The sequence below is a fragment of the Ochotona curzoniae genome, unplaced genomic scaffold, assembly GCF_017591425.1.
Source record: "Ochotona curzoniae isolate NIBS_2020 unplaced genomic scaffold, NIBS_Ocur_1.0 scaffold_4953, whole genome shotgun sequence".
Taxonomy (NCBI): Eukaryota; Metazoa; Chordata; class Mammalia; order Lagomorpha; family Ochotonidae; genus Ochotona; species Ochotona curzoniae.
Window position 1 is genome coordinate 1,234,145 of NW_024467127.1, and position 22,419 is coordinate 1,256,563.

The following is a 22,419-nucleotide window of genomic DNA, read 5'->3' on the forward strand; positions in this document are numbered from 1 at the left end:
AAAACCTAGTCAATAATGTAAACCTCCTCTGACTGCAGCAATTCACCCCTGTATTTTCTGATTCTTAAAAAATGAAGCATGTTTTACCTCTAGGTCTTAAGTCAGAATGGAAGGGAATTTGTTAAACAGCTGTTCAACAACACTGAATATTTGAGACGTCTTTATCTCCTTTAACGGCCATGATTCTCCTGCTTATTTATTACATTTGACTGGTAGAGAGAGAGAGAAAGAGAGACAGAGAGAGAGAGAGACTCCCCCTCAGCTGGTTCACCCTCACTATTCTCACAACAGCTGGGTTTCAGGAACCTTGAGTTAGGAGAAAAGCCAGCCTCAAATCCTAGCATGCTAATAGGGAGCGTGTGCATGTCAAATGAAACCTTAACCATGATGGCAAACAACTGTTCCCGGTTGTTTTTAATTTGCTGTGATAAGCAATCTCTGAGACGAACTAATAATTCACATTTGATAATAGTCATGCCTGTGCAAAATCACTTCCCATGAGTATAGACTGGGTTTCACCCTCCACTCAAGAATGTGTAGCCTAACAGGGGAGTTCTGAGACACCCTCCAACAGGAGGGCTTGAGGGGCTGTGTTGTATCAATGGGGCACTCTCTGCCACCTTCTGCATGTTGCCTTCTGGACAGGCCATGGGGTGAGGTGGATGGTGGGTTTTCTAGGGCTACCAATCGCCACCACTTGAGTTAGCTCAGAAGCAGGTCTTCCCCCAGGAAGCCCCATCACCAACTCCACTTCAGCCTCAGGAAAGGCGCCGAGTCAAATGCCACAATCACACAACCAAGTGGCCTTTATATTCCTTACCTGCAGAAACTGCAAATATCCGTGTCTCCAGTCAGAAATTTTGGTGTCATATTTAGATAGCTACCAATAACTGATACACCTCTGTTTGCATGAGTCAAAGTTGGCAAGTGTAACCAGGGCTATGGGACATAAGGTGGGGCATCTCAACTCCAGGCTCTCCTGTGTTTCTCAAGTGTCTACTTTGAGGTTTTGACTCTTATTATTGACATTTGGATCTCTCCCATGATCTGAACACACCTTCACTATTAAGCCATGTTTTACTTTTTACTATTTCTGTCAATATCCTTTCATGTAATTCATAACAATACTCGCGTCCCAGAAGGAAAGCAACATGATGCAGTCATGTCACCAGTGATAGATGCTGCTCTGTGGAAGGGAAAGGACACAAGCTTGGGTCACTTCTCCTGTTGTGCAGGCTCATAAGCACAGGGCTAGACCGGAAGCAGGATGATGGGATTTCAACAGGAGCTTATATGGCGTCACATGCTGTGGCTTAGCCTTTTTGGCTATGTCAATCCCTAAAACATGTTTCTTGACACTCATTAATTTTTCTTTGAAACTTAAAAAAAAACACAAAACCCTATAGCAAAGTGACTCAAGAGGAAAATAATATACTTGCCAGTGAATCACATTCAAATTGATATCCCAGCTCTGTTCCTCAGATAATCATTCCCTTGGCTTCCTTTCCTAATATACAGGTAGAAAGCATAACCTTTGAGGGTGGTGGCAACGGTTCCAATCAATTCAGTCCCAGTCTGACCTGGGTGCTCTGTCAGCGACCGAGCCTACGCTGGATACTACTAGCTAAATATTCTTATCCCCAAACATCTGATAAGCAAGCTGACGGATAGGGAAATGAAGGCACTAGCTAAAGTTTGCATAGCTGATCTAAGAAGCCCTCTTGGCCGGCATCAGCACACATACCTGTGAGGATTTCTGTGACATGCTGGGTGGTTTTCTGGATGAGGAGCCTCAGGATGCCGCCCTCCAGGCTCAGCAGCAGGGTCCCCGAGCCCTCAGCCAGCTCCGTGGACAGAAGCACCGCGTCCTCGTTCCACGTTCTAAACTGGAAACTCACTGAGAGCCCATCGATTCGCGGGGTGCCAGGCAGCAGCAAGAAACTGCTGCTGGAGTTGACAAATGTGATGGGAACGATGGCTGGTTCAGAGCAGGAAAAAGTGACATTGCCCTGGAAAACAATAGAAACAAAATGTAATTTTTTTAAAAAAAAAATTTTGTATTCTGACAGCTCTTAAAAACAACCACCTGGAGTTGACCTTGATTTCAGGATCATTCCACATTCAGCTGCAAGATCTTAAAAGGCAAATAATTTCATCTTTGCTCAGAGATGCGTCCAAGATTGTTTTCATTCCTTTGTGAAGGTTCATTGCGCTCTGTGTGGAGGGCAATCTGAGATGGCAGCAAGGAAGGAACCAGGAGCAGGAGCATTTTCCATGGAACTTAAGAGGTCAAAATAATTGCACCCACTCATTGCATAAATCTGGCACACGAGCCGCGTACCAAGCATTTGCAATGGCTTTTTAAAAGGTGCAAAAGGAACACAGTGATATGTGCTATAGAGAGCTAGATCCCAGCTCCCATGGGAGCCTGAAGGAAGCAGTAAGTAAACAAGCAGAGGTTAACCAGGAGATGAGGCTTGCATGGAAGGAGACAGTGAGAAGGGGCATGAGTAAGCTGCCGTGATCGTTTTTAGCAAGGGTCAGGGAGTAAGTAAAGACTTACAGAAAATAGAGTGGCATTATGGAGGACTGAAGACAACTTTTCAATTGGCAAGAAAGAAGTGGGCCAGAAAGGCCATGGAGTAGGAAGGAGCAACGATTGGAAAAGTGGGTGAAAATGGAAGAAAGCATCACTCTGATGCTTGCTGCATAGTTTTCCTTCAGATTTAGGAAATGGTAAAGGATCATGGGCCCTGCTTACAAATATCTGAAAGGGTTCTCAATCATGTGCCAAGGAGAGTGGATGAAAAACCTGAACTGGGGGATAAGTGTGGCCCATCATACACTGCATAAGCAGTGGGGACACAGGTTCAAGCTGATTCAAGTGCAATTAGAGTAAGCTTCTGCATTGGGAGTTTATGGAAATTTAAGGAGAAATCACATATGCCCACTGGAGCTGTGTGTTTGGGCTACTTCCAATAGTTAAGGCACAAGAAAACTTGTGCTACCATTAACATTATGAATGTGTTACACGATGCAAATCATTTGGACTTCATATTACAAACCCTCTAGCCAGCTGCATCATCTTTCCCATCCCTCTCATTCATCTCTAGGTTTCATGCATTCATGCTCACAACCGCACAGTGAGTTGGTCCAGGTGACCACATACAAAAGAGCCATGCCTGTCTCCTTCCAAGGTAACTGAATGCCAGCCTTTGCAGAACTCCCTGGCTCAGCCTTTTTCAGTTATTCCATCAGATAGCATCACGTATGCGAAAATATAAGGACTCCACCCTAGTATGAGTGGCTGCCTGATGGTGGGAGTTTGTCCTAACGGTCAAGATGCCTGCTTCCGTAACAGAGTATCCATGTGTAATGCCAGTTCCCTTGCTCCATGACAGCTTCCTACCAGTGCAGAATGTTGGAAGCCATGGGGATGGCTTAACTGGTTCCATAACAAAGAATTCTTGTATTGAATCCCTGGTTCATGCTTCCTTGCCTTGGCCCTGATCCAGCTCTTCCTTCTGTTGCAGATATTTTGAGCATGAACCAGCACACAAGACTGATTCTCTCTCTTTCTTCTTCTCCTCTTTCTTCACTCCCTCCCTCTTGTGTAGTGTTAAGAAAGAGGAAGAGTGGGAGGGAGAGAAGAGGAAGAAACAAACAATTATAATTCCTATGTGTCTATATCCCAATGCTGAGATTCATGTCCCATCTCTGCTCATAATTGCAGCGTCCTGCTGATGCACAGCTTAGGCTCAGCTGATGGCTCACATAGTTGAGTTCTCATCACTCATGGGAGAAAAAAAAAAAAAGATGGAGTGCCTGGCCGCTGGCTTTGGCCTTATTCAGTTCTTTGATGTTGCAAGCATGAGAAGGATGAGTGAGCAGGTGTGAGCTGTCTGTCTCTATCAAAAAGTAAAAATCAAAAGGGCCATTAAAGGAATGACAGCCTGAATTCAGCTTGCCCCTACAGTGGCCAGATGCATGGTGAGAATACCTAGCATGGCTTAAATCCTAATGTTTGTCATCTATAAGTGTGATTACAAACTTCCTTTCCCACAAGTGAATTCCTCAGATGTGTTGCCAATATGTACTTTTTACCAGTAGTACATTTCTGACGAGTCACTAATGAACCGGTCTTCCAAGAGCATGTTATTGCATGGATAGTTTGCTGCAATGATTCGGGGGGTTTTCTTCTCTTTTGGACAAATTTCTGGAAGCCAGTGAAAATGTCAAAGAAAAGAGTCCCAGTTATCCACCAAGAAATTCCTTGCAGTTTTAACTGCCCATGATGCCAGGCAGTAGGTTTAGTATTTCCATGACTATATCATGAACTGTGCAAAGCAATACCTTCCTGTATATTGTCTCAACTTCAAGGGTGCGCAGACTGTGTTTCGGAAAAGCAGCTGACTTAAGAAAGCTCTCTTTACAGGGATGATAAAAGAGAGTTGCCCAACACAGAGGTTTTCAAGTTTGGTCATCACCTCTGATAGCTCCTTCTGGCCGGGTTGCCACCGTTTAAACCTCTACCAACTTGCTCATGGTGTGTCACAGATGTTTCCATGTGCACGTTTGGTCTTCTGCTCTTTGTTCTATGAAAAATGTCGGCAGTTAGGACATTTGCAACCAGCTCTGTCTTGTGCTCATGTGAGCTGTGTATGAACTTGCCATTGTGTCACATGCAGGTTATTTCCAAATATGGCATCCAAACTTTTCTTTCTTGCAGCAATCTTGTCATCTGAGTTATGGATGTATATTTGTCAAAATTACTTGAAAGCAATCTGTTTGTAACCTGCTTATTCTTATGCATACCTTTACATGAATGTTTTTAATCTCATTTTGTTCCCACCACGGCGGTTCTTTACATCTGCTCTTGCTTTCCTGTATGGTATTTTCTTTCTGACAGTGCTTCGACAAAGGTGGGTAAGTCAATTATCCCATGGGGGGTGTCCCCAAACAATGTCTACTTTCAGGCACCTCTAAATTCTCTCTCTCATCACAACTGAGCTTGACCCACTTTTTCCAGTTTTAGCAAAAGTTCTGCTGAGTCAGTGTTCTGGTCACCTTGTTTCAGTTACCCCCAGGCTTGCCTTCAGCAAAGCACCTGCTTGGCTAATTCAGCAAAGTATCACCATCGTTTCCGTAGTTTTCCATACACTGACCCTAGCCAGTTCCTTAGCTTTAAACCCCCGTTTTTCCTTTGCTGTGTTCAGAGCTGAGTACAGTCTCTCCGTGTTATCATTAAACCATTTCAGTTGTCCCTTTTCTATCATTAATAGTTGCCATGAAGGCCTGACCCATAGCCTAGCAGCTAAAGTCTTTGCCTTGAACAAGTCAGGATCCCATCTGGGTGCCGGTTCTGATCCCAGAAGCCCCGCTTCCCATCCAGCTCTCTGCTTGTGCCCTGGGAAAGCAGTCAAGGACGGACCAAAGCCTTGGGACCCTGCACCCATGTAGGAGACCTGGGGGAGGCTCTGGGCTCTGGGCTTTGCATTGGCTCAACTTCAGCTGTTGAGGTCACTTGGGGAGTGAATCATTAGACAGAAGATCTTCCTCTCAGTCTCTCCTCCTCTGTGTATATTTGACTTTGCAATAAAAATAAATAAAACTAATCATTGACATGAATTATTTTATAAAAATGGTTCATCATGGAATCAACCTTGTTTTCTCTTATAGTCCTAAAAACAGAGAGGTTTTCATCCCACAGCTTATCTCAGCTCAACACATTGCACTGGACCCACAGGGAAACAGTATCTCCTTGACATCCTAGAAGATCCACCCAAAATATGTCTGTGTTGCCTATAGATCTAATGGCCAACAGAACCAGATGTCCAACAGTGCCACATGAGGCACCATTTTTGTTTTGTACTAGGAAAAAGGCCGTGGAGTTGGAGGAACAACAGAGAGCAGCCTTTCCATTTAGCTGAGGGTCAACACACTGTACTGGTCTCACAGGGAAAATAGTACTGATTTGGCATCCTGTGGGTTCCACACAAAATACATTCTGGTGACCCTCATACCTAATGCCCAGCAGGTACCAGCAAGACCAGCACCACTGACAGCCCACAGGTTGTGTCTCCCTAGTCACTGGCGCTGCTTGAACTGGAAGTGGAGGAAAGGCTGTGCAGGCATTGGTGTGGCCATAGTACATAATCACTGGGGGTAGAGAGTGGTGAGCCAGAGCTGGGGTTATAGAGCCCAGGTGGAATCCTAGCACAAGATCCGGGGACTGAAACTTGTTAGTTCCAAGTGCTTGCAAAAGAAGAATTGGGCATCGAATGCACTGACCTGTAGATCAGTGGGCAACACACCTTATGAAACAGCCTTAAGGAAAAGAGTCTGCTAACTAGGATAGCAATTACCTAGAGCAAAACAAGACAGAAGCATAACGAATATAGTTGATGACTCCCAGCAAAAGAGCAAAAACTTTGTCATCCTCAGTGCTAACTAAGTAACATCAAGGATAAGGGGGATAAGTAATTTAAAACTTTGTTTTAAAGGCAAACATGGAGAACATACTGACAAAACAACAAAAGAAAACTAGAACAATGTTGAATCAATTGCTAAAATGACAAGACTAAATTACTGTCTGTTGATACTAACACTCATTAATCGAGCATCATTGATTAGCGGACTGGTTTAAAAAACAAAGCTCATCTATTCGTTGTCTACAACACACACATGTCGAGGCCCAGCGGCACCATGGCCTAGCAGCTAAAGTCCTCGCCTTGAACGCACCCCCAGGATCCCATATGGGCGCCAGTTCTAATCCAGGCAGCTCCACTTCCCACCCAGCTCCCTGCTTGTGGCCTGGGAAAGCAGTGGGGGACGGCCTAAAGCTTTGGGACCCTGCACCTGTGTGGAAGACCTAGAGGAGGTTCCTGGTTCCCGGCTTCGGATTCCGGTGCAGTACTGGCCGTTGCGCTCACTTGGGGAGTGAATCATCAGACGAAGATCTTCCTCTCTGTCTCTCCTCCTCTCTGTATATCTGACTTTGTAATAAAAATAAATAAATCATAAAAAAAGACACACATCTCGCCAACAATAATATGTGGAAACGGAAACTGCAAGGATGGAAGAAGATATTCCATGTTAAAGGAAAAGAAAAATGAGCTGGTGTAGCTATTCTTACATCTGATAATATAGACTTTGTTGTGAAAAATATTACAAGCAGGAAAAGGATACATTGAACAAGAAAAGATACCTGTATTGGTTTCTTCTGTCTTTTTTTCTTTTTTTCCAGTTTTACTGGTATTTCTTGCTTTTCACTGCTAGACTGGCTAAAATATTTTTTTTTTCTCATCTTCTTAAAAGATGGGCCATTCTTGTTGCAAATTTGTAGCTTTTACTTTCAATTTCATTTTTATTTGCTCTGATTTTATCATTTCTTACTCCCTATTCATTTTTTCTTTTTAATACATTCTTGAGAAGCATTATTAGATAACTTATTTGAGATATTTTGATTTTTTAACATCCCCTCAATATTGCTTTTGATACATCACATGGGTTTCGATATGCTTTTAAATTTTCATTTCTTCAAAAAAGTTTTTTTTTTTTCTTATTAATTCCCTCAGTGACACATAGGTCATACAGTAGCATCAATTTCTTCAAAAGGTATTTGTCTTTTTCATTTCTTTAGCGACACATTGATCATTCACTAGCATTTTATTTAATTTCATGTTGTAAATTTTCTAATTTTCTTTTTTGTTGTTGATTTTGTTCTGTGGCTTTTCATTTGAGGGAATGGATAGTAACTGTATAATATGGAACTTCATATCCAGATGTAAAGATATAATTCAATATATATCTCTACTTCCAAATGAAAGATGGATTTCCAATCAAACTGTTAAACATATCTTGAAAATAGGATAGTGGACTCTCTGTCATTGTCCATACCTACAATGTTAGACTACAATTCAACAGCAGAATGACGGACTTAAAACTGTTAAGGATTATACTACTGTAATAATGTGGGGGGAAAGAAGGGAGGAGGGAATATGGAAAGGCAAAATGGGAAAATCCCAGAGCCTGTGGAACTGGATCATAAAATATTTTGAAATATGCTGAAAAAATGAACATTCATGTCCTTATCTTTCATAGATCTTTTAAAGAACGCGAGTTCTTTAAAGAGGATGAAACATACCGACCATCTTATGTTGGCAAGACAAATGCTCTGACATCTTTATGCTTTGGAAAGCTTTTTCTTTTAAAGTGTCAGGGCATAAAGAAGGAAGCCATGGCCCCTTTCTCTGCCAATTTTTCTCTTCCTGTAGGAGAAAGACCAGGAGGCACTGCAGATGCTACCTTTGATTAAAAAACAATATGTAAACTGAAGACAATGTGATTTGATGTAAAAAATAGCCAGTCCATTGTTTTTGGATACAGTTACCAGGGTATGACAACCAATCAACTGACAATCTTTCTGATGCTCCCACCTTCCTTGTAAGTCGCTGCTGAAGTACACAGAGAATGCTAACTTCACGCCAAGCTGTACTAAGCATTATAGTGGTTGAAATTCAGTTGGAGATGAAACAATGGGAGAGACTAGGTGCATCTCCTTAGCTGGGAGCTCTACTAGGGTCCATGCGGTGGACACAAAAAGTAAGCAAGAGACAGCGCAGCTTCTGAAGAGATGCCTGCTAAATGCACCAAGGTCATTCTGCCACCCAGCTGAAATGTATTACCCTCCGATCAAAATCCAATAAAATCCTCCAGGTAAAAACTTTCCTCTGTGTGTAAGGCCCTTCAGAGCAGGGACTGTGCTGTCCTTGTGACCAATTGCTGGGAGAGGCATGACAGTCTGAGAATCCGCATCCCTTAAAGTTTTGTCATGTGACTCCAGATACAATTGAATGGATTGGCACTTGTCTGGTATGCACAGGGATCAACTTCAAAGGATGTCACTGGGGATGGACGAGGGGAATGAACACTGCAGTGGTCTGAACATGAGTAGGAAACATAGAGGAGGAGACAAAGTGTACCAGTATGGATCCAATGGTTCTGTTCATTGGTCAGGCACACTTGTTTTCTTTTTAGAGTCAGCAAACTAAGATTTATTAAATAAGAAATGTCCAACTTCAATGGCCAGGAGATTTTCAAGAGAGATTGACTTGAGAAAATGTACGAGATAAATTCTTCTAAGCACAATTTGGGTAAGCAGCTGGAGATCAGAAAGAGGGTGTCAACAAAACCCATCAGAGGATCAGAATTTTACCCCTAACTTGTTCTTGATAGAAGAAAAAGCCATCGTGTGATCAGAAAGTTCTCCCTTGTATTCTCATGATGAAACTAGAAACTCCGGGTGATGTGTAAAACCACTCCTGGATCTCCGCCTGCTTAGCATGTGTGGAAGGTCATAAGCCATGACACATTGTCCCTGGAGGAACCCCTTGACAATAGTTTCAGCTAATCTGAGACCTCAACCTTGCCTGTGTCCTGGTCCTACAGTGAGAGCAGTGGGCTTGCACCCAGTCTCTCTTCTCTGTCTTGGGATGAGCTGTGCTGGGACTTCCTTGATAAGCAACTCTAGAGAAGTCAAATGTGACTCACAGCGTATTTGCCAGCCATATGTGGTGAATGTGACCTGGGACTTGGTTGGAGCATCCAGGGAGATAGACATGCCTGCTAGCCAGTTACAGTGTCAGTGCTAGGTGGCAGCATTATCGAGGAACACCCTTCTGCTTTCCCCCTTTCTAGTCTGTTAGTTTTGCTCGCTTTACAATAAACAGACATGCTTAATCTGGATGTCTCTCGTGGTTCTTGCTGCCAAAGAACAATGTTGCCTCACCCCCTCGGCAGTCCTGGGGGACCTTCTGGCAAAAATAACACCTGGCAGAATAGGATGGCATTTTTATCTGGCACACAGCACCTTTTGGGTGGAAGCAAGCATCTTGTACACTTTGTTTTTTTGGTTACATTGTATTATGAGATACAGTTTCATAGGTACTGGGATTCTCCCCACCCCTCTCCCCCTGGTGGATTCCTCCACCCTGTTATGAGACCTCAGTTCAAGATCAGTTGAGACACCTTCACCGCAAGCATATATCAAGCATAGAGTCCAGCATCTTAGTCTCCAGATAAGTTCCTCCGTTTCTTGGGGAGACCATCCCTGGTCCGGAGGCAGGGCCTAAAGAACATGACCCCGTTCAATTAGAAGCCCCAGCAGCACAATATATATCGTTTTTGAATTAATTTACACAGTACTGAGTAAACAATATGTTGAAATTACATGTAGATTGTTAAGAACCTCCTGTGACTAGTTCAATAGCATTTTAATAATTGAGGTGCATAACTAGTTTGGGGGGAGTTGCAGAGAAATCTCTCAAACTTTGTTGATGAGTACTTGTTCTTTGTACTCTATCTAACAGGGTATGTGTGAGTCTTGGATGACTTATCTTTCTTTATTGTTCTCTGCTTATCTATTCCTATTTGTGTGAGTGTGTGTGTGTGTGTGAGTGTGCGTGTGTGAGGGTGTGCTGGTGGGGAGGGGGTTCTGGAGCCACCTTGTTGGTCATTATAGAGGGTGTAGGCCCAGAGCTGGAACTAGGCAAGGACTGGAGAAGGCTCCTCTCCCATGTCCCGAGGGAAGTGTATTGTTCTTCTGATTCTGATGACCAATCCTGGTTCCTGGCTGTTGTTCTGATGATGTTGGTTCCTATGTGGAAGGACTCGGGCTTCTTTCATCTCCTGTAGTTTGTCCAAAGAGGGGGGGATGTCTGTCCTCTGGGTTCTTGTCCTCCGAAGGCATTCCAGTTCCCCATGTTCTCTTTGGCAGTTGTGAAGACGACCTTGGTGCCCGTTCTGATAGACCTTGATGGGAATCCGGGAGTCCTTAAGAGTGGTATACAAGCCTCCTCCTGTCCTGCGGCTCCGCTCTGGGGCTCTCCCCTATTCTGTGCATATGACCACCTGTTAATAGTTTATTAGGGTCGCTCCTGATTCCCCCCGTATGTCATTGTAGTTTTTACTATTGTCTAATGCTGTTCTGAATCTATCGACTATAATATAACTTTCCAGTTCCTGTAGGTTACACTTCACGGCTTCCTAGCTTTTTCAAGGAGATGAGAGATTTCTCTGTGCTCCCCTCCAGTTGTTGTGTGTCACAAAGATTTAGGAGTGTGTTGGGTATTACAATCATTCAAAACACGTGAGGTGAAATCGTATTAGTTGCAGATATATCCGAGGAAGATTTACCATCAATGGAAATCTTTAGGGTTGCTTCGCGTCCCCTAAACACTGCAGATTCGGCATGGAGCTGTCTGAGCAGCTTTCAGAGAACCAAATTCCCAGGGCTCCCTGGCTGGGCGGCCAGCAGGCGAAGCCTGGTGCCAACTGACACACTGGCCGCCCGTGGCGGCCCCCCTAGTGGGCGAGAAGACCGCCTGGTGCTTACAGGGCTAGAGGTGGCCTGATCGGAGACCACCCCCCAGCTTCCGCATGGCGCTGGTGGACCACCAGCATCTTGTACACTTTAAAGGATACTTTTACTCCTCCTTTTCTCATTCCAGTAGGAACATGACTCTAAGAATCTGTTATCCCATTTAACTATAACATTTCCTTCCCCCCCAGAAGATCCAATGACCACTTTGATGGCTTACACTGAAAGGGAGCACCAGCAGGACACTCTTCCAAGAGCAAACCTAAAGGTTCCTGCTACACTCTTGATTTCCTCAGGTGGCATTATTTGAAGTATCACACAGAGCTTGAAGGCTCCTCATTATTTAGCCCTGGATAATACAGAGGATAAGGCTGTTCCTATCTCCTCCAGTTGAGTGGTTCATGAGTCTAGTCCAAGGCCTCAAAATCCAAGACTCAATTTTCAAGCTTGAAATGTAGTAGAATTGTCAGAGGTTTAAACCACTAAAAAGGAAAAGACCTAGGCATATTTTCCCAATTTTGGACTATATCTTCTTTAAACCTGACATTATTAAAGTAATTAAACCCAATAAAGGCAAAAGAAAACACATTCGACTCCCCCCGAGATAAACAATATTTTGTTACCTAGGTCAGTCAGGAACTTAAAAATCTTAATTGAAAAGATTGTCATGTGGTATAGAAGATATACTTTCTGTATAAACACGTGATATATACACAATTTTAATCCATAGTTACTCAAAGATACCTAAGTTTTGAAAATAGAGCAGTTTTTAAATCCCTGTAGGAAAAAGGTAAATAATTTTTACAAAATTATAGTAGACAAAAAGTGTTGCAAATTCTAGGAATTGTCTTACATGCTTAAACATAGAATCTGTTTTTTTTTTTTACAAAATATTTGGTTTTGTTTATTTTTAAATTATGTAACAGCTGCTTAGGTTCAAGGATTTCCCCTTCCATCCCACTATCCCTCCCCCCATGGTTTCTTGCTATATTGTAACAATCATTTAGTCCCCCACAAATCAGCAGTCCTTCACCCCTCTGTTTAGGTGTATCCTGACATTGTAGATGTAGACAATGATACAATGTTTCTGTTACTGGGTAATTTTTTCAGACCTTGTCACATGACAGCCATGCCAACATTTACCAGGGGAATGGAAATGAGAAGCGAGATATTCCGAACAAATGGCTTGCTTAAATGCCACTTCACAGCTTCCTGATTGAACATGATCCTTCCCACCTCTCACGGGAGGTCACTGATGTGTAATGGCAAGTTTCCGATCCTGGCAGCAATGTCTGAATTCCCCACCTTGCATGCTTCCTTTGCCGTGTCTGCCACAGAAGAACCCACTTCCTCTCCTGCTAACCTGATGTTGCCTCAGATTGTAGGTTATGGTGACAGTGAATTGCAAAGATGACTGTTGGTGATAAACCACCCTTCCTTGCTGGCACTTTGTTTCATTCACACTTAGGCTAGTTACTTTTTATTTACAAGTTAATTTAAACCTATTATTACCCAAGGGCACCTATTATTTCCTTCTGTTCCTGGTGCAAGCCATTTGGCGATTTTCTGGACAACTCCACAAAGTTACTGTCTGCTCTACTTAAAATGATCATCTGAACATAAAGAATTTGCAAATCAAATCCACATGAGGCATCTGCAAGGTCGGAAGAGGCTGGGCAGCAGCTCCATCTTAAGCAAGCTGTTGCCACCACTCCCTTACTCTTCTCCTGGGAGTTCTTTCCATACCTTTTCACAGCTCAACAGCTTGGCAGTGACCCAGATTTGAGCTCAAGTCACTTGGGAAGGATAAAACAGGCTTTGTGAAACATTCTTGTTCTGTTAGAAAAATCTGTTTGAAGTTATATAATAGGACGCTGCGACTGGATCTTTATCCAAGACTTGAGTCTAATGCTGGAGGCTGAGTCAGAGGAAGGATGGCATTGGTCATCAAGGAAAAGGAGCCGAACAGTCACCTATGGGGCACCTTAAACTCAGTCACAGTGAAATTCTGGTACTAAAAAAAGTTTTGGTATTAAGAAAAAATGAGGAATTAGTGTGGCCGTCTTACTACATCAAAAATCCTATTTTCATATGACTGGGAATATGGTAGAACCAGCTTGGAGTTCTGCTTACACTGACGGCTTTGGGAGTTTTTCATATGTGCCACTTCCAATTTCCATTGTGTGTGTGTTGTTTTGTTCTTAATCATCGTTCAAACATCACAACATCCCAGTGAGTACAATACAGACACGAGTGCAAGGCTGAGCTTCCATCATAAGGCACTAAACAGAGCCAAACGAAGCATTGGCAGGCCAGGGGAATATCTCAAATTAATCTAATCTGCGGGGAAAGCCTTGAGTTCTTGATTTTTTCCAAATATATAGAATGATTTCTCAGTTGATTTTTTCTGAAAACTGCCAGGGTTATCGGTCAACACTTCCCTGTATGTCTGGAAGCTTTCTTCTTAGTTCATAAACTCAGGGCCAGTGAGAGGTCCAAGGCTGTGTGTGTGTGTGTGTGAGAGAGAGAGAGCGAGAGGGAGAGAGGAGATAGGCTCCTTCCCCTTGCCAGGCTTAGTTCCACAGCCAGGGCACAACTTAGCAGGAAGCGGCTGAGATTCTTCTGACAAGGAGCTGGCAGAGGCATGAGACAGGAGTCACATGATAGAGTCCACTGCCGGGAGAGTGTGAACTGGAGCACTGCATCAAGGCTGGTGTGAAGGACCTTTTGGTAGGACTTTCCGTGTTAATAGGAAGGGGTGGAGTTGGCAAAAGGATTTGCGTGGAGGGGGAGGAGACAAGCACTTGGAAGAAGGCCAGGCTGCATTTGGAGAAGTTAAAAAAACAAGACACCTGGCATCAATATGCAGAGGAAGCATGCTGTGTCTGCCAAGTCAAGCTTTCATGCAGAGCACTTGTACTCCCCGGGGGTTCATTGGAGGGACATCCAGGAGAAAGGCTTCATTAGGTTGGAAGGCAAAGTGTGCTGGCAGGCCAGGAGATAATCTCCCCAGTGGCCCTCTCCTTTGGCATTGCAGTAGCTGCCCGACAAGCTTCCAGAAACAGGAAACTGCTGGACCCAACGCCCAGCCTTTACCAGGAGAGAATCTATCTAGAATTTGCTGTATTTTTGCTCTCTGAAAGCAGTCAGCTGCTCACTTCAGCTTTGGGCTTTGGAATCAGTTTGGGCTCCTTGACTGATGTTGTCTCTGTGTTTGGGCTTATTCCTCCTGCATTGCAGACGTACGCCCTCATCCAGGTTTCTGGCTTTTGCAGCTGCTGCTGCTTTTCACTTACAGGAAAAACTCAGAGGGCAGAGTTGGGAGTTGGTGAGTGGGAGGGATTGACCACCAGACATCTGATTAAACTGAAAGTCTTTTCATTTTAAACTGGAAGATCACTTTGCACCTCTATCTCGGGCACTGTTTAATGTCTATGACTATTTGTTGTGTTAAGCCACTTGGAAAATCAATCTGGAAGCACAGAGTATTGATTGTTCAATAATATTAATTGCTAAGATAGCAATCATCTTTGGGAACTTACGGAATTGATATTCTCAGAAGTTGAATGTTAAACAGAGTTATGCCATGTGTACTTATGATAATAGAAAAGTGAATCTAAAATTATGAGAATTTTGCTAAGCAAATAAATTTGAGTCTGAGGTTATGGGCATATTAACTAAATTGCAGAAAATATATATGGCATACTGTTTTGCCATCACTACAGCAGTGTTTATAATAAAAACATAGAGATTATTTCTATATTATAATATACATATAAAATCATTCATGGTTGGTAATTATTACAACAGAAGTTGTGCAGATTGGCAAGACAAAGAAATAAGACAGGTAAATCAAGGTGGGAATAAAAGTTGATTTGTCTAAAGCCAAATGGCCACTATTGTGTCTGTTGTTTTGTTTTGTTTAATTGATTTCACTTTCCCCACAACTTTATCATCGCTTTTCCATTTTACTGCACTTACCTACAAAGCATCTGCTCAGGAAGACAACAGTACCACATCAGTGTTTTAGTAAGGCTTGGCGCACGTGGTGGCATTGAGGGCTGCTGTGGAGGGTGTGTCTCTGCAAACTGCACACCTTGGACCACAAACAAAATAACTTTCTGCTCTTAGGTATGTGGAACATGAGAAGGCCAAATGCTTTTTAATAAGTATTATATGTTAGTAGTTTTGAAGATAGAATACAGGTTTCCAGGTTCTATGGCAAAGAGTAAAAAAGTAGCTAATATTTGAAAATGACAAGTAGTACCAATTGACCTGGAAAGAAAGTAAATTTCCAGCTTCATACCAATTGTAAAGGCCAACTTCTCAGTTGCATTAACAGCATTTGTGGAATGGGGAAAAACTTTCAATCCTCACAAATATATCTTCACATTTTTTCCTTTTTTTTTTGCAATAAATATGACTAAATGTGCAACTGGGATGCTTAAAGAATGGTTAAAAATTGTATATTCATCTCTATAGTTAATGAGAGGATATTTCAAAATTCAAGGCCCTTTTTAATTCAAAAAACTCTGAAAAGATTAAGTATAGAAACGTTATCTCTCAACATAGTAAACCTCATCCATCAGCAACACATATTTAAAATAATAGTCAGGAAAATGTAAATGTTTTTCACCTAAGACAAGACACAAGACCAAGGGTTCTCCTCTCATTATTTCTATTTGACATTGTAATGCAAGTCCTAGCACAATTAGTAAGAAGAAAGAAATCAAAGATACTTAAATCGGAAAGGAAAAAGAGAAAACACCTGTTTCCAAGAGAAATCGTCTTATATGGAGAAACATCTACGACTCCACCAAGAAAAGAAAAAAAAAGATGCTAGAGTTAGTACATGATTAATACTCTCTAGATTTCAGGATAGAAAAACCACATTCAAAATACAAAAAATACAAAATACAAAAAATACAAAATACGGAAAATACAAAAAAATCATTTGTAATTCCATACATTAATGCAAACTGAAAAAAAAAACAAACAATATCACCTATAGCACCACCAAAAAAGATAAAATACTCATGAATGAATGAAAAATCCTTAACTGGAAAATCACAAGATATCAAATAAATAAATGGGAGAGACACCTGTAAGTGGATATATACCCTGTGATGAGAATTAATGTTGGTAAACATGACCAAATCTAGATATTCAATGTGATTCTTATCAAGTTACCAAGTAGAGAAAATAAAAACCTTAAAATTCAAATGCAATTGCAAGAGACCAAATATCAGTCAACCTTCAGAAATAGCAAACCTGGAAGCATCACACTTTCTGTTTTCAAAGTACACAATAAAAACCACAGCACAGATAAACAGATCAACTGATTATACGGACTCTACAGCCCCAATATAAATTCAAGCACCCAAGGTAAGCCAACATTTGACATGAGGAACAAGAATGATAATAGGCATAGCGTAGACTCTTCAATAGATTCAGCAGGATACGGCTCAAGTAGTTGGGACTTGGGTTCCTGCTGTCTATATAGGAGAGATATATCTATCTATATGGCTTGAACCTGGCTCAGCGTTAGCTATTATGAGCATCTGGGGAGTGGTTCAGCAAATAACCAAGTAACAGTCAGTTCCATGGTTTCTATCATGGCAGAAGGTATTGGATGGACCATCCTAGAAGGTTCCTTATACAGGGCTAGTATAGCCAAGAGGAAAGCCACTTTTTGGATTCACTTTTGCTGCAGCCTGGGATACCATCTCAACTTTTGGAAGCCTGATGATGCCTCATTGTAAAGAACATAACTAAAGAAAAGATAGAAGAATCAAGGTTAGCAGCTGCTTCATGTGGCTGATAGTCACATATTTACATTTTGAGAAGGGTTGGGGAGGGTATTCTTGGAGGTACTGACACAGCAGTTAAAGTGTTCTTCACTTCCTGAATAATTGTTCTGAGTTAAATTGTGTCCCCACAAAAATCCAAATGTTGAAGCTCTAGACCCTAACTCTTTAGTTTGTGACCATATGTAATGGTAAGACCTTGAAAGAGTTAAGCTAAAATTGAGCCATTAAGATGAAAGCAAATCCAATATGAAGAGTGGTCTTAAAAGAATAGGAATCAGGCAGCAATAAGTTCGGTGAAGACTTGGTGAAGACGGAAGGAGAAAATATTCTAAGGAGTAGTCATACCTCCATCTTGAAAATTCAACCTTTACAACTTGGAGAAAAACAAATCAATGTTGATTGAACCACGTTATCAGGAGCTCACATTTTTGATATGACGTTTCAGAGACTACCTATGAAACTTGTTACTTAAAGAGAATCCAGAGGAAACACATTGATTATCCAATGGGTACAGTTCATTCTCTAGGTGCCTAGTGATCCACCTCTGTTGACTCACATACATTCTTTCTAACAGGGTCTCACTCATCTCAGTGAGACAGTAGACAAGGCTGGTGAACAGAGACACTGAGTGTCAGCTTCCAACTCTGCTTCCTGGCAGCTAGAGTCTCTTCATGAGAAACAAAGTAGGTGAGAAGAATTTCGGCATCTGTGTGTGGGCAACTGTGCTGCACAGGGAGCCTCCTTCATAAGCACGCAGGCCCTCTAGATTGCTCTAAGTATAGTCATCATAGCATGAGATGAAACAAAGATACATATTTACTATTCCACTTTTATTGATTGATACTTCACAAGTCAGTTTCATGTTTATTAGAATGTAGAAAGTCAAGGATTAGAAGAGGATAAAAATTGTTTTACAGCCAGTAAGTACAGATTTGACATCAGAAAGATCAGGAAGAGATGCCAGGATGTATATATATATATATAACTTAATTGAATTTTGTTGAGCCCAGTGGTAGAAAAGTAGTAAAACTATTGCTTGGGGCATCTATACCTCATATCAGAGTGCATGGATTCACATGTTAGCTCTGTTCCCATTTGCAACTTCCTGCCGATATGCATCCTTAAAGACCATGGTAATGGCTCCACTCGGGTAGAGTCTCAAGTGCCAGGCTCTCACTTGGCCTAATTCTATCTATTATAGGTATTTAGGAAGTAAATCAGCAATTGGGAGCACTCCTAGCTTATCTCTGTCTCTCATTCTATCTCTCTTTCTCTGCTTCTGACTAAAATAAAGTGTGTGTGTGTGTGTGTGTGTGTGTGTGTGTGTGTGTGTATATGATATTGATCAAAACTTATTGGTGAATCTTATTTTTGTCTATTGCAAAATGAAATCAGTTATTCATATCACAAGGTCATTACCAAGATTAAATATAAAATGGAGTCAGTAGGCAGACTATGTCAAATATACTACATGTTTAATAAATTATTTCCACTATAGTGCATAAAGATAGGAAGGGGGGAAAAAAAAGAATCACTCCAACAATAGCCTTTTTAAGAAGAGATCTGTGGAATCCTTACCTGTATAGTGCTAAAGGGAGACTTTTCTGTAACAACCCAGGAGATACTTTTCCGTTCTTATTCTCCATGTTTTCCAAATCTCCTGTACCCTGAAAACACTAATTTCTCATAAATCACGGGAATAAAGTTGTATTTTCTAGTTACTTTCTGGCTCTCATTTGCACTGGTACCCCTGTATCTTGCTGAGCAGGTGCACCCTCATACTGTCAGATCTCCTGAGGAACACAGCCCTGCCTTCCTCCTCACAGGCACGAAGGCCCCAGGGAAAGCTGACTCATGAACTGGAAATTGTGCACACAATCCATCGATTGCCAAATTTTGGAGTAAATACTTGATTTTGTGGGTGAAACAATCACATAAACATAAAATGGCTGTTTCTTGCCCAGCCATCAGAGCTAAAAGCCTGGTATACTACATTTGCTTTGCAATTGACTGAAAGCCTATGGATAAACATATTGGTGAGATATAAAGCACTTAAAAGTTTGTGAAAAACATGGATGAAAAATTGTATATTTTGCCATGAAAAATTGAAAGCTATACCTACTTTTCATAAAATGCATTTTACATGAACATGAATTTTGTATATTCTCTGTATAGACTATAAATCTTTTTGCACTAAAATATCTTTTTTTTTTCTTTTAGTCAAGAAGCAAATTCCTACAATGGAACTTTAGTTGGGTCGAGGGCCAGGAACGCAATCCAGATCTCCCATGTAGGTGTCAATGACCCAACTATTTGAGCCTGACGAATTACAAGGTGTACACAGTACCAGCCACCTGAAATTCAAATGCAGCATGTACCTGAATCCAGGCACTTCTGCATGGGATGTGGATGCCTCAGCTGACATCCGAACCACTACCCCAACCACCTGCCTCTATGCTTACATTTTAATTAGATTTTCCGCAGAAGTGCCATTGAATGTGCCATACCCATAGAATGCAGCACTCACCATCACCTGCCTGGACAACTAGAATCATCCTCTAGGGCTGTTCATTTACCACTCACCCTAGGAAGCTGATGCTGAATGGTGCAATGGGTGGGGCTTGAAGGAGATTCTTCCATGTGAATCATGCTCACTGATATCCAGTGTGTAGCACATGAGACTGAAGTAGACAGTGGAGCGATCATGCCCCCTGCCCAAAGATGCCCAAAGATGCAGACGGAGATGCACATGGGTCTTGTGGAGACAAAGCATGTCTTTGCATCCTTGTTCTCCACCTCAGAGGTACATTCTTATATCACAGTCATTTTTTATTCTTCATTTGGAAATTACTATTTTATTATGATTGCTAGTATTATCATAGATAAGATGCTTTTCTAGCTACCGGATATCCTTGAGACAAAACAAACATCCTTCGAAGTCCCTGCGTTCTTGTTGACGCAAGGCAATGTATGAACAGGAATGAAGATGAAGTAACCACTGGCCACTGTGAGGCAGTGTGGATCACTTCAGTGGCTGAATTACCAGTGGAGCCATGAGCTGAAGTAAAGTGTTAGAGAAAATATAAGAGGAATTGGCAGTGAAGTAAGATAGTTTAAATATGATTGTGAGCTGTATAACAAAAACCGGGATAAAATATGTGGAAGTCTTTATAATAACAGGAATAATAATGAATAAGAGAAGTCATATGTGGAAGAGGTCAATTGTTCTGGTCATTTAAGCACAAGCTCACTTATAGGGTGTTTTCAGAGGCAAATCAGTCTTTCATATCACATATTGAGTAGGTCTGCACATAAGTATAGCTTACAGTCTGTGTTTTATTGAGCGAATGCATAATAATATTTGTTTTAAAAAATTGATTTTTTACCAATCAAAGGATCTGGATCAATATTTGCAGTTCTTTATGTCACATATTTGTGTGGCAGTTCAGAATTGTCAAAGGTTACACCCAAGCTAAACCCAAAGTCGTAGATGAGTGGAGACCTCTCCTTGTCTTTTCAACTCTGTCGTCCAAATGCCCTGCATCTGCAGTTTCAAACAGTCATTTAAAGGAAGAAACATGTTAGTAGCTTTGCCTCTTCCTGTGTCTGAGTTTGGGCTGCCAAATGGGGTTGGACCTTGTCATCATTTCTCCTTTCAGTGGCAATCAGACTCTGTCAGTAGGGGGCATTAGAGGGTTACCACAAAAGTGAAGGTTGGATGACATTGCCAGGTTCTTACGCCCTTTACTGATATTGGAGAAGCCCAGAGCTGTGCGTTCCTGTGTTCTGTCTTAGCTCTCCTCACTGGCACCAGCACTGGAACTGAATCCTAGGCACTCTGATACCGGATGTTGGCATCCCAACTGGCATTCTAACTGCTTCCCCAGACCACCGTGTCGCACCATGATGACTTCTCAGAAATCAGCCCTAACTGTTCCGCATGGGAATATACAGTGTCAGGACCTTGCTATTCAACAGAGAATTTATATAAAAAATAGTAGGGATTTATAAAAACAGAGAATGTATAACTTTCTCTAAAATGCAATAATTTAATCACCTGTAAAATTTAACCTAGAGTTCTTGGCTTGGGGTCCATAAGCAGACTTCAAGGGTATGGATGAACCATCAAAAATGTTATGCAAAATGAAATAGCACCATAATTTTCATTATATTCCTAAAAAGGTAGATGTCCCATAAGACATAACTGGTGATTGTCTATAATCGTTAATATTGTACTTGCTACAGATCATTATAGAACAGGCTAGTGATTGTTCATGGGACTATGGTCTTCATGGGGAACACACAATGAGATCTGCTGAACAAAATGGGGTAATAAAATAACTGTATGGTATTATTAGCTACCAGTGACTCAATGAATATAAGCTGCTACAAGTAGCGTAGCCATTATAGTCTCCATTATGTTGAAGAAACTAGAGCAGGGAGGGGTTGTTGGTACTGCTGGGATTTAATCTTGTTGTCTTCATGGATCATACCCATCATCAATAGCACTTTCTTACATATATGTAGGGTTCTGCCTGCTCTCTGTTGGGCATGGCTCACAGCTTACCTGCCCATCACCTGTGTGTGGAATGAGATCACTGACATGACTGGAGGTCTGGGGGAACAGACCTGGTCAATTACAGTGTCTCTGGTGGATGGGGGAGACTGTTGGAAGATGTCCTCCCGTCCTCCTCTTCCCTAGCTTTTATAAACTTATAACTTGAGCTTAGTTGCCACAGCAGCTAGAGCTGTGTCAGGATAAGGTCAGAATCCTGGAAATCCACTTTGGTCTCCCATGAGGGTACAGGAGCTTAAATACTCTGGACATTTCCCATTGCTCTCCCAGACATATTAGCAGGGAGGTGGATTAGAAGTGGAATGACTAAGACTTGAACTGACACTTGACTCAAGATGCCAGCATTTGTAAGTGGTAGTCACAATGCCACTCCCATAGACTTTCGGACTGCCACACATTCCAAATTAGGAGTGAGACAGATCATTTCCTTTGTAAAGGTAGAAAATACTCAAAATGGTAGCAGTAACTCTTGTAAAGACATGCACAAGAATGGAGCCTATTGATTGCTGTGTCCTCAACTTTGGCTCCTGTGTGTACAATTCGCCCTCTTGGACTGGGTGTCAGTCACCCAGGAATTGGGTGAGAAATGTCCTTTCTTAGAAGCCCAGCTTGGTGTTTATGCTTTTGTGATGTTGTTCTTGCATTTGGCAGCC

At 41.8% G+C, this 22,419-nt stretch overlaps 1 protein-coding gene across 2 annotated transcripts in view; it reads right to left on the minus strand.

Annotated features, from left to right (window-relative positions):
* LOC121150345 (contactin-associated protein-like 5) overlaps nt 1-22,419 on the minus strand; it is a 544,128-nt gene that overhangs the window by 266,910 nt on the left and 254,799 nt on the right. For both annotated transcript variants that reach the window (XM_040971192.1, XM_040971191.1), the window contains exon 8: nt 1,745-2,009. In XM_040971192.1, the coding sequence (XP_040827126.1) occupies nt 1,745-2,009 (265 nt within the window). The remainder of the gene's footprint in view (nt 1-1,744; nt 2,010-22,419) is intronic.